The sequence below is a fragment of the Macrobrachium nipponense genome, chromosome 1 (assembly GCF_015104395.2).
Source record: "Macrobrachium nipponense isolate FS-2020 chromosome 1, ASM1510439v2, whole genome shotgun sequence".
Lineage (NCBI taxonomy): Eukaryota > Metazoa > Arthropoda > Malacostraca > Decapoda > Palaemonidae > Macrobrachium > Macrobrachium nipponense.
Window position 1 is genome coordinate 12,610,299 of NC_087200.1, and position 13,177 is coordinate 12,623,475.

At 37.2% G+C, this 13,177-nt stretch overlaps 1 protein-coding gene across 1 annotated transcript in view; it reads left to right on the top strand.

The window, feature by feature from the left end:
- Positions 1-11,691, top strand: part of LOC135219133 (barH-like 1 homeobox protein) — an 18,055-nt gene extending 6,364 nt beyond the window's left edge. The window contains exons 2-3 of the mRNA XM_064255589.1: positions 10,039-10,246; positions 10,866-11,691. Coding sequence (XP_064111659.1) covers positions 10,039-10,246; positions 10,866-11,499 — 842 coding nt within the window. The 3' untranslated portion in view covers positions 11,500-11,691. The remainder of the gene's footprint in view (positions 1-10,038; positions 10,247-10,865) is intronic.
- Positions 11,692-13,177: the final 1,486 nt, after the last annotated feature.

Genomic DNA, 13,177 nt, shown 5'->3' on the forward strand with positions numbered 1-13,177 from the left:
GTTCCCGCCGCGTTCAGTCGCTCAACGCTCTGCTTTCGGGGGAGAGGGCGAGAGCGAGCGCTAGCTACTCTATACCCTGGGGGAAGCGCAGCTCTCGGTCGAAAAATCCTCGGCTTTTGCATGACGTCTCCGACTTTATCCGCTGATGTTGGATGGCATTTTATTGACTGAGATTATCAGCTTTTGCAGGGCATAAACGTCGGAAGTCCGGCGTAATTGACTGTGTATCTAATGTAAGATCTGTTTTTATTTCTCCTTCTCTCTCTCTCTCTCTCTCTTTTCCTGTTCTTGAAGAGTCTGAAAAACCGATTCGGCTGTATGTAGTACATACCCTACGACGCTGACTGTTATTGCCCTTTACTTTTACGGACTTATTTTCGTTTTACTTTTTTTTTTGTTGAGAACGTCACGACGTCCGCGTTTTGTGCTGTTTTGGAATGACCTCCGTCATGCGATAATTATACTATATTCTCGTGATTTTTAGTTGGCGTTTTCCTGATCACCTTGCAAAATTTAAGAGGTAGCCGAGCGATTTATGGACCTGAATGAAATTCAGAACTTGGGCCAGAGGCCAAGCGCTGGGACCTCTATGATGAGGTCAGTCAGCGCTGAAAGGGAAATTCAAAGCAGACAGATTTGAAAAGTGTAAAAAATAATAAAATAATAATAATAATAATAATAAAAACCTAAGTAATGCACTGAGACAATTACCTCTCTACGGGTTTAAATAACTTCATAATAACGCGATTCATATCAGGACATTCACATGATTGCTTAATCGCGCGCTCATTACTTTTGGAGTTTTATGTCGTTATTAGCGCGAGTTTTATTCATGCCCCCGGGGCATCATTTTGGATGCGTAGTTGCCACTTCCTCTATGCTGAACGCTTCCCGCCACTTTTGCGCGCATATTATTTACTCCATTTATCATTTACTTCTTATTTAGTTCTATCTTATTTTTCTTGTCTCCACTTTCGATCGGCAAAACGCTTAATCTCTCTCTCTCTCTCTCTCTCTCTTTAAAAGGCACCAGGCTAATTATTTTGCCTCAGCTTTTCGCGACTCACTGAGATACAGTGCATCTCACAAGATTCTAAGCATCCCCTAGATGATTGTCATAAACAATGATAATAATAATAATAATAAAATAATAATAATAATTAATAACAATTTCGTAGTAAACATAAAAGCAAGGAGGAGGCCGCCTGTTGGCCTACAGCCTCCCTTAGGAAAAAAAATCCTATGTTTCTAAGACAGTAATCATGGGCTGGAATTTGCCACCAAAAATATTATACCACTCCAACAACCATTGTTAAAAAATACACTTGTTCTCAGTTACCAAAAACTGAAATGGATTATAAACAAGTATATTGTAACTTATCAGTTGAAGTAAAATGCACTTTTTCTATTGTGCCGAACCGATGACTTACTTCTTAGTTCTTCCTAATGAACACCATATTTATTTGGAAGGTTGAACTGTAAGTCAATGGCCCCTGTGGGATTGGTTCATGTGAATAGATTTCAACTTCTAATAATAATAATAATAATAATAATAATAATAATAATAATAATAATAATAATAATTTGGTTAAATTGTGCAAAAGAATACATTCGAAAAAGTCATCTGCCCCGATCTTCGCTTTCCTTGCAAGACTAAGTACAGTAATACAGTGGTACAGAATTATTACTATTATCTTTTGAATGAATAACTTAAATCAGAGCTAGAGAATTATTATTATTATTATTATTATTATTATTATTATTATTATTATTATTATTATTATTATTATTATTATTATTATTCAGAAGACGAACCTTATTCATATGGGACAAGCCCACCACACGGGTCACTAACTTGAAAATCAAGCACCCAATGAATACGGTGTTTATGAGAAAGAAGTTGGCAAAGTAAAGGAAAATACGGAAAGAAAAAGAGAGATAAATTAATAAATAAACTAACAGAGTAAATAGATAAAAATGTAAATAAATGATTAACATACAAGGAGAATTTCGCCGAGGAAGTCGCTACCATCGGTAAGTTTTCCGTTCGCCGTCAATAAAGGAAAACCATGAAAATTCTGTTGTAAATGACAAATATTAATTGAAGAATTTAAGAGATTCAAGTCTTAGTCTTCCGTATGAATTTATGATAGCCTTTTTTTTTATTTTTTTAGTACTATGAATTATTCCCGCCTAGCTCATTCTTACACGAGAAATTCTTTGAAATATTAGTTGTCATAATATTTCATGTAACGATTGTGAAATTTTAACTCGCTAAGCATAATTTGGGAAGCATATTCGGGAAATATCCAACCAGGAGTGGCTTTTGTATATATATATATTATATATATATATATATATTATATATATATATATATAATATATATATACATATATATATATATAGCTATATAAATATGTGTATAATATAAACATATATACAAATAAACACACACATATAATATACATATACGCATTAAGCTACAAATGTCCTTTAATATCTAATTCGCTCTGCCTCGGAATTGATATATTTTCATATATGGTAACCGAAGGGGAAATTTTCTAGTTGATAATAATTTCGTCCCTTCATTGGCGCGAACCGACGTAACTATTATCAACTAAAAAAAATTCCACTTCGGTTAACATATATGAAAATATATTCATTACGAGGTAGAGCGAATTAGATATTAAAGGATGCTTGTAGCTTGATCCGTATATATGAATCACGGTGATGTGATCAGACTCACACACGCACACACACATACACACACACACATATAGTATATATTTATATTCCAGTCTCCTTTCTCAACGCCGCCTCTTCCTCCTCCTCCTTCTTCTTCTTCCTCTCCACAAACAGCAGGACGAAGCCGAAGTCTTCCTTTAAAAACAAGAAAACTGCTTTATTGATGGGTCAGGGTAAAGGGTCCAGTTGAAATGATATAATGACCTGGAGTGGATGACCTCACTACACCCCAACCTAATCCCCAACCCTTGAGGCAGCTCAGCTCTTCCCAATAACTTGCATATCCATTTCATTCCCTTGGTCATTCCCTCCCCCAAGTGGCAGTTTTAAGAAAAGGGTTTATTTTTCTAAGGGGAGAAGGGGAGGAGGATAAAAAAAAAAATTTCCCCAAACCCCCTCTTTCGTTCCCCTCCTCTTAAGTAATTGTTCCCCTCTGTCCGGCGGTAGTTTTCAGGTCTTCCCCCTTTTCATATCTGTGTGTGTGGGTTTTTTTTTTTTTATCCTCCCTTCTTTCGCTTGTCACACTGCTGCTTATATGCGGGAAGGGTGACCGGTATGTATATTAATAATACCCGCCTTAATGAAGGCGTATATTTCAGTTTGAACATTTGCGAGGCAATTCTAATATTCCACGAAAATGAAGTTTAATGGTTTTATATTACGTTCTATACGTTACGTACGTATTTAATTATAATTATGGTATAGTATATATATTATATTATATGTTTATATATTATTATATATATAATATTATATAATAATATATATATATATATACATTTTATTTATATATATATATCTATATTAATAATATAATTATATATATTACACACACACAAAGAAACACTTATATATATATATATATTATATATATCTATATATATATATATCTATATATATATATTAATATATACTTATAATATATATAGTTTAATTGGTTGAGGGTTAAAGGAAATTAATCCTCATATAAATATCTATATATATATATAATATATATACTATAATATATAATATATATATATTATATATCTATATATATTATATTATATATATTCATCTGAGGATTAATTTTCTTTAAACCCTTCACCAAAATTAAACTGGATGGTGGTGAGAGGCTCCGCCAGTTGTTGGGACTTCGTCCTTCACGATGTCAACAATTGACTCTTACCGGAACGAAACTTTGCCTCCTGACTCCGCTTCGGAATCCTCAAAAGGTGGGCCGGAACACCTGTGATTGATCCTGCTGGTCCCACAGACCGCGCACATATCCATGCCCAGGGCGGCAGTGGGGCGGCTCGGCGGCGTGGCGGTTTTGTAATGGTGGTGTCTAGAAGTAGGACAAGACAGTTAGCCAGTTTTGTAGCCTGCAGGCGGGGAAGGAGGAGGAGGAGGAGGAGAAGAAAAGCCCATGAATGTGACGCCCCTGGGGTGGACCGTTATTAAACATTGATTTCCCTCCGCAGAATATCAGGGAATGTGACGGCATCGGGGGTCCACCAGGTCCTTCTTATAATCAACTTAAGTTCCCGAATACTTCTTCTCTCTCTCTCTCTCCCATCTCCTCTCTCGTCTACACGTCTCTCTCTCTCTCTGTCTATCTCTCATGTTTTAAATTAAACCGCAAATGGGTAATGTCCAAGCTTTATTTATCCGTTTTTTCGATGAAGAGTACCGATATTGATCTATTATATATAATTCTTATCATATCTAATATAAGATATATATATATTTATATATTAAATATATATATATAGATTAGAATATATATATATCTGATATATAGATAGATAGATAGATAGATAGATAGATAGATAGATAGATAGATTACCAAATATATACCATTAATTATATAATTATATATATTATATATATATAATAATCTATAAATGAAGATAGTAGTTATACATCGTTACACATACAGCAGCCGCCTTCACTAACCCGTAACTAACAATCTGCCTATCCCAAATTCCCTCGTTGTCCAAGGTTTATCGTATTTCACTATGTCAGATTGATTAGAACTCCAATCACTGAATATTGCACATACCACTCACCACCCCCCCCCCCACCAGCTCCCATGTTTTTGCTTCTCCTCCCCCTCCATAAAAACCCCCCCCCCCCTAAACCCCCCCCCCACCCCCTCCCCCGCTATATTCGACACCCCTCGTCAACAGATGGGCTTTTGGTCGATTTGGATGGTAGTCGCTTCAAACATGGCTGTCGTTTAACTGGGTCGAATAAACTGGGCATTAAATTATTGTTCGCCATCCCCTCATTGGAAATAGCCAATGAGGGCCTAGGGCTGCTGGCTGTGCGTGTGCGTGCGTGTGTGTGTGTGTTTTGGTTAATAATGACAGTCATTGTGGTGTTTATCATTACCGCTGTCCGAAACGGTGCGTTAATGGCATCGTTTGCTTTTGCATAATGCTTGGGACCAGTGACAAAATCATGAAGGATTTACAGATGGAGTTTTAAAATTTTTTGTTTTTGTTTTAATTCTTATTATTTATCAGTTATGCCCACACTTCCATCTTGCGTATGTTTTTGGTTACTCATGTTGATAAAACAAAAAAATAGTTTCTAATTTCAACTGACACTGACTTTGTCATCTTTCTTTTGGTCAGTTCGCACATCCCATAATTACGAAGCAGTACATTTTGACTGAATTGGAAATCTACGTAACTGCGAAGGACAATATTTACAAATAGTAAGCGAAATGGATAAAGAAGTAATACAAAATACAAATACGAAATTAAGGGTATAATAAAAAAATAAGTAATACGAGAAACAGGAAATGGATAAATATGTTTAGCATTTCATGACAAAGTAAATAAATGTATTAGTGAGACAGAGAAACAGACCTATGAGTAAACATAAGAACTGCACTGTACGGAATCAATTTCGTTTTGAATTGTGTGGAAATTTATTCTTATAGCAGAATAAATCTACGAAATCAAAATAGATTTATTTGAGAAGTGAACCAGTCCTTTGGCTGAAGTATATTTACACAATCTTCAAGTAATTCTTAAAGTGATTAAGCAGGGGGAGAATAAAATATATATTATATCCAAAATAAAATCTTGTATAGAAGAATTTCTAATCAAACAATTTAATTTATAATAATAAAAATATCTTGTATTAATATAAGAATATATAATAAATCACAATAGTAATATACACATAACTTAACCGGATTAAAATATATAATATTATAGGATAAAAAATAAGGTAAAGATTATCCAATTTTTGTAAATCTTTGGAATTTCACAAAACATTTCTGAAGCCGTCAAAACTTACCAGATTGGTGGAAATACATTTTTGAAATCTGGTAAAAAAAAAATTCCAAGACACTGCATCAATATTTTAAACGTGAAAAAATGTTTTAAAGTCGCCAAATAAGTGTGCTTTTATATCCAATATAAACATCAAGAAGATTAAATACAACCCCAAAATACATATACTGAATCTTATAAAGAAACAGATTCCTCAAATCATTAAATAAGTGGGTTAGTAATCATTTGAAATAGCATAAAGAAAGACCATTTCCTTTGTAACCAATGGAATAAATAAATTATGTAGCCTGGTGGCCAGAAATATCAAGCGCAAACTTAGCTCTTCAATGGAGGTTTCCCAAACCATTAAACAGTTCTCCTAGAGACAAAGGAAGCATTTTAAATTCAGGAACTGAATCTTGTATAGAAATTCATTATACCATTAAATAGGTAGACTGGACGAAATCGGCGAAGTATAGTAGATCTCAATGAAGTTTCGTAAATCATTAAAAAAAAAACTTTCTTGGCCAAAATGTTTTACAGAAATGAATTTTCCTCGCGGATGCTTCAGCAAGTCGCTGATCGCTCGCTAGCGCCGAAGAGCGACTCCCGAGCTAGCGAGCGGCCATTTAAAAAAACCGAAAGATCGAGCGGTGTATTCGGTGGTGCCAATAGAGGCGGCAGCATCACCATCATCAGTAGCAGCAGCAGATGTCCGTATCCGATTGGGAGAGAATCGTCGTTATTAATAAACTCGGGTGGTCGTTGTTGCGTAATGGGCGGATGCTTGCGTTGTCCCTTTAGTTCTATTTATTTTTTTTTTTTTTTTTTTTTTGGTTTTTTTTTTTTTTTTTTTGACGCGTTTAGTTCTGATCGAGGTTGCGAAAATGCGGTTAAAACCGTTCGGCCTGTTTTTGAAATGGTATATGTTTACTGTATCTATATATAGTATATATAAGATATATATATATAATATATATAGTCTATATTATTATATATATATATATTATTTATATATAGCATAGATAGATATCTAGATATATTTGAGTTTATCAATTCGCCATGAATATGAATAAAATCTATGCACTATTAATTATAATAAAATTCTATATATATAATATGTAATATATAGTATTGATCTACTATCTAATAGATGTATATATATAATAATATTATAATATATATATATATATATCGATATAATTATATTATTATATATATATATATATATGTATGTACGTTAATAGGTACTGGACAATGCCTATATAAATAGCAGCTTATATATTATAATCGGGACGTCGCTGCTCCGTTGGTGGGTTACAGCTGTGGTCGTCGTCTAAGGTCGCCGTCGTCGTTGTGGTCGTGGTCGTCAGGGGGGCGTCGTAGGGCGCGTCTTGGTGCGAGGTCGGGGTCAACGTATTGAGTGGCGGGATTTCGTGTCGGTGTTAAAGAGGAAACGGAATGATGTGATTCGGATGATCTATGGCGGGAGGGAGAGGAGATAAATTCCGGGATAATGGATGATAATGGATAATGGATTTGGCTTTAAGGGGTTGAACGACAGACGCGCAAAGAGACGAGAGAGAGAAGACGAGAGAGAGGAGATAGAGGAGGATTGATGAGAGAGAGAGAGAGAGAGAGAGAGAGAGAGGGAGAGGAGGATATAAAATTTATCACGGTGTATAGGGGTTCATTATAGCAAAGTAAATTGATGACCCTCAGGTTTTAATTAGTTAGGATTTGGAGGTCCTTTAAATAAAGCTCATGTATAATGTTATATATATTATATATAAATTTAATAATAATAATATATATATATATATATAATATCTTAATATGGTATATATATACATAACCACAGTTATACATAATTCTACACAGCAGCAATTAATTAAAACCATAGGTTCTCTCATCCTCTTCGCCATTTCTTGCCCTGGAATCATCATCATCCATCATCATCACCATCATTCATCATCATCATCATACTATCATCCATCATCACCAGAATTCATCATCGTCACCATCATCATCACCAGAATCATCATCCCATCATCATCATCCCCCATCATCCACCATCATCATCTCACCACCATCACCATCATCAATCATCACCACCATCGGCAGCACGTGCTCCTAACTCCTGCTGGCCCTTGTTGCCATCCTTCCATCAGCGTTTGAAATCTCCTCCCCCCCCCCCCCCCCACCCCCCCCCCCCCCCCCCCCCCCCCCCCCCCCCCCCCCCCCCCCGCCCTTTGAATTTATACGTCCCCACCCCACTCTGTTCGGTGGACCGTCACCTCAAAACTCGAAAGAAAGCTTCTCATTCCATTACCTTCCCCTTTCCCATCGCCTCTCCGTCCCTATCATGCCTCTGCCTTAATAGATAATTTAGTCCCTCCTGCCCCATCTCTCCCCATTCCTCCAAACCCCCCCCCCCCCCCACCCCCCCCCCACCCCCCCCCCCCCCATCCCCTCGCTTTCCGAATTTCCCATCGTCTTTCAGTTTTTTTATTTGTCATTGAAGTATTCCAGTTTGTCAGGCGTCCATCTCTTAACAACGTATAAGGAATAACGATTATGTCGTGGGTGTTATTGAATAACTAGTTGTGTCTTGCTCTCTTCCTCTCCTCCTCTCTATATAATACATTTCATAACTTTCAATAATTGGTAGTAATGCATTGAAGAAAATTCTAATTACATTCCATAAAAAGGTACTTCCTCTCTCTCTCTCTCCTCTCTCTCTCTTTATTTAATAACGTCAATACTGGTGTATTCATTGAATTAAAATTCTAATTATATTCATAAAAAGTACTTTCTCTCTCTCTCTCTCTCTCTCTCTCTCTTTATTTCATAACTTCAATACTGGTAGTAATCAATTGAATTAACATCTAATTATATTCATAAAAAGGATTCTCTCTCTCTCTCTCCTCTCCCTTTATTTCATAACTTCAATAATGGTAGTAATGCATTGAATTAACATTCTAATTATTATCCTAAAAAAGTACTTCTCTCTCTCTCTCTCTCTCTCTCTCTCTCTCACACACAATTTACAAACCTCAATATTAGCAGTCATGCATTGTATTAAAACGATGCTAGCATATTAAAGAAAGCTTCTATCCATTTTCCTAGACACTTCTCTATTAGGAGTTCATAGTATTGAAACTAAGTTAACTTATTAAAAAAAGTTTCTACCCATATTCCTAAATAATTCTCTCTCTCTCTCTCTCTCTCTCTCTCTCTCTCTCTCTCTCTCTCTCTCTCTCTCTTGGAAGTTGTTCCCCCTCCTAAGCGTGGAAAAAAAATTATAGGATACAGTGACTAGACCAGAATAATGGGCAAAAGGAAATGAATAAAAAGAGGAAGGAATTGATAAATTTGCGGAAATAGAGATGGAATATTTATTTAGTTCTTCCTTATTGGAGGGGTTGATTATGGTTCCCGTTCTCGTTGTTCTGGTAAAAAGAATATATTCTTTTTTTTTTTTTACTGTATTGGTGAATATATGAATCCGGTTTTCCGAAGAATTTTTATAGTTATGATTTTTGTCAAAATAAGATTGTTCTCTATAGAGGTAAATCATTATTATTATTATTATTATTATTATTATCAATATTAGTATTATCATTATTATACAATCATAAAACTCTCACGGTCGCACGTGTCACTAGAATGGTGAAGAAATCCCCGATGGCGTTTGTGTAAATATATATCAATTTATTAAAAAAATATATATAGTTACAAAACGAGAGTTTTCGAAAACCTGCTCGATATTCCTTCTCGATCTGATTGAGAAGGAGAATCGAGCAGGTTCTCGAAAGCTGTCGTTTTGTATAAAAGATTTTTATACATCGTGGATTTCTTCATCCTTACTCTTGACGCGATTGCATTATTATACATAGAGCAGTCGGTGGTAACATCGTTATTATTTTTACAGAGCATATTTTGAATATTTCACACCTACCCAGCCTCCTACGCAACCAGCCGACAAACAGTAATATTTCTCTTTTCTTCTCCCTTCCACAGAAAATGGCGAAGGCTGCTCAGACGGGTCAGGGCAACCGCCCCTGAAAAAGCAGCGGAAGGCCAGGACAGCCTTCACAGACAATCAGCTCCAGACCTTAGAGAAGAGCTTCGAAAGACAGAAATACCTGAGCGTCCAGGACCGCATGGAACTGGCCGCCAAGCTGAACCTCACAGATACCCAAGTCAAGACTTGGTATCAGAACAGAAGGTGGGTCGAGCGGAAATATATTTTTTTATACCAAATATTTTGTTAAAATTTATTCTTTAAATGAAGATTTTTCATATGGAATATTTTTAAGCATTGGATACTTTCTAATATTCAATATTTTTATACTGATTATTTCAATATCGAATATTTTTTTAAATAGTGCAGATTTTTTTTATATCGAATATTTTCATACTGAATATTTTTTGGTATAATGAATATTTCATAGTATTGAATATTTGTTTAATATTGCATTCTTTTTTTGGCGTTGAACTTTCTTATATTGAATATTCTTTTAAATGCGAAATTTTAACAGATGAAAATTAATTAATCATATATATATATATATATATATATATATTATATATATATATAATATATATATATATATATATATATCCTCAGTGTCTTATGTCTAGAGTCCTTTCTCTCGATTCAGTCCTCTACGTAAAGCAAGGTCATTGCTCTTGCTCTGTGTCGAAACCTCCAAAAAGTCACTGCCCCTCAAAAGTCTAAACTAAAAGTCTATAATAATAAGAATCTAAAATGAAAGTCTTCGAAAAGATAGTTCCCAAGCAGAAGTGACAGCTGCTAACAGTTTTCGACCCTTGTTGTTTTCCAGGACTAAATGGAAAAGGCAGACGGCCGTGGGCCTGGAACTCCTGGCGGAGGCTGGCAACTACGCCGCCGTCCAGAGGCTCTACAGCACGCCTTACGGCTGGCCCTACCCTCCGCAGGCGTCGTCCGCCGCGGCAGCGGCGGCTGCAGCAGCTGCCCTCAGCCCGTCGGCAGCTTCCATGGACTTATACTACAGACAGGCGGCTGCCGCTGCCGCCCTGCAGAAGCCCCTCGCATACCGCCTGTATCCTACGGGACTCCCCATCCTGCCCCACGTCGCCACCACCTCAGACCCCCTCAGAGACGCCCTGAGACCAGAGGCCCTCAGACCCGAAACCATCAGACCGGAGGCCCTCAGACCGGAGCTTCGCCACGACACTCTGAGACAGGAGATGCTGCGGCAGGATCTCCGCTCGGAGGCCTTCAGGCCAGAGGCCCTGCGTCCGGATGTCCTCAGGTCCCTGGCCTCTTCGTTGCCAGGTTCCTCCCTCACCGTCACAGCCTCCCTCCCCTCCTCTCCCCTTACCTCCCCCCTGTCCTCCTCCTCCTCTCCGTCTCCCCTGTCCTCCTCCGCAGGTGGCCTGACAGCGCCGTCCTTACCGCCCTACTATCGGGCGGAGACCGCGTCGCAGGTCTAAGGGCCGACACGTGTGTCCTTTGGAAATCCTTCTTCCTCCTCCTCCTCACCCGCGTCAAAACCCCGACATCCCCGGCCCCGTCCTTCTCTCTCTCTCTCTCTCTCTTTCTCTCTCCCTCTCAGAGCCGTCTTCGGCCCTCCTTATTAATCCTCCTCTCTCTCTCTCTCTCTCTCTCTCTCTCTCTCTCTCTCTCTTCTCAGAACGACATGGCAAACACAACCAACCCCCAACAACGGATCGATAAACATCACTTCACTAAACCCATTTTCATTCATTTGCTCTTTGTGGCTACAACGTCCTCCTCTCCTCTCTCTCTCCTCTCGACCACCTCATTTTCACATCATCATTTCCCCTTTTATTCCCTCCCTTCCCTCCCCTCCTCTCCCCTTTCCCTCTGCTCTCTCCTCCTTCTCCCCTCCTTTCCCAAACCATGTCGTCATTTCCGCATCATCACCCCTATCCTCATGTCCCTTTCCCCTCACACCTCCTCCTCCTCCTCCTCCCTCCCCTCATCCCCTGCTCCCTCCTTTTTCCCCTTCAGCGGAGGCTCTATGCGTGTACTTGTAAATAAATGTATAATAAATCAGACGATACCAGTGTTCATTGTAAATAGCTCTATTGATAGATGATAATTTAAATGATTTCTCGAGTATGATGATGATGAAGATGAAGATGATGATGATGCCATTCCTGATCAATGTAATTCTAATTCTTAACCCGATACAACTGCCTCAAATGTTATGTAAATTCTTGAACCCTTACTCTGATAGATCTGATGATTATTATCAATTGGCCGTAAACCTGTTGAGTGATTGTGGAGTTAACAAGCGGAGTGCAAAGCGGATGCACTCGTGAGCAATACAAATATAAATAAAATAAATAGTAATAAGTGTTCCGTGTTATGTCAGCGAGTTACCCCACCCAATTACATTAAAAAAAAAAGAAAAAAAAACTCAGTTTCAAATTGTTGTACAAAGTCATTGGCCATTTTTTGTGATATTATTACTTAGTTCTACATAATACCCTCCCACAGTTTTTTTTTTAATGTACATAGTTAATTTAATAACTCATTAAGATGATGATGATGATTCTATTTTAATTTAAGCTTCTCTTTGTAAAGATGGAAAAAAAAGATAATAACGAAATAGATTGGTGCTACGAGCAGACGGAGTATTTTGCTGTATACTTATCAATAAATATACATTGGCAGAATATTAGTTTGCTTTATTTCCTTCCTTGGGGGATATTTTAACCGATGAGTTTTATGTGTCAGCCAACTGCGCTTTCAGCCTCAAGGGATGATTTTTAAGCTGGAGTGCTTATGGCTGGAATTTAACATACATACATACATACATACGCACACACACACACACATATATATATATATATATATATATATATATATATATATATATAGTATATAATATACAGACTTACCGGTATATATAAATGCACGCCGTACACAAATGCAGTCATACGCAAATACATTCCTACACACACACACACACACACACACACACACACACACACACACACATATATATATATTATATGGTATATAATATATATATATATCATATATGTGTGTTTATGTTTTATTTAAAAATATATATAATCTATGTATATATAACAAACACACATGCGAACGGACGTGTGTTTGTGTCAACTGACATACCCA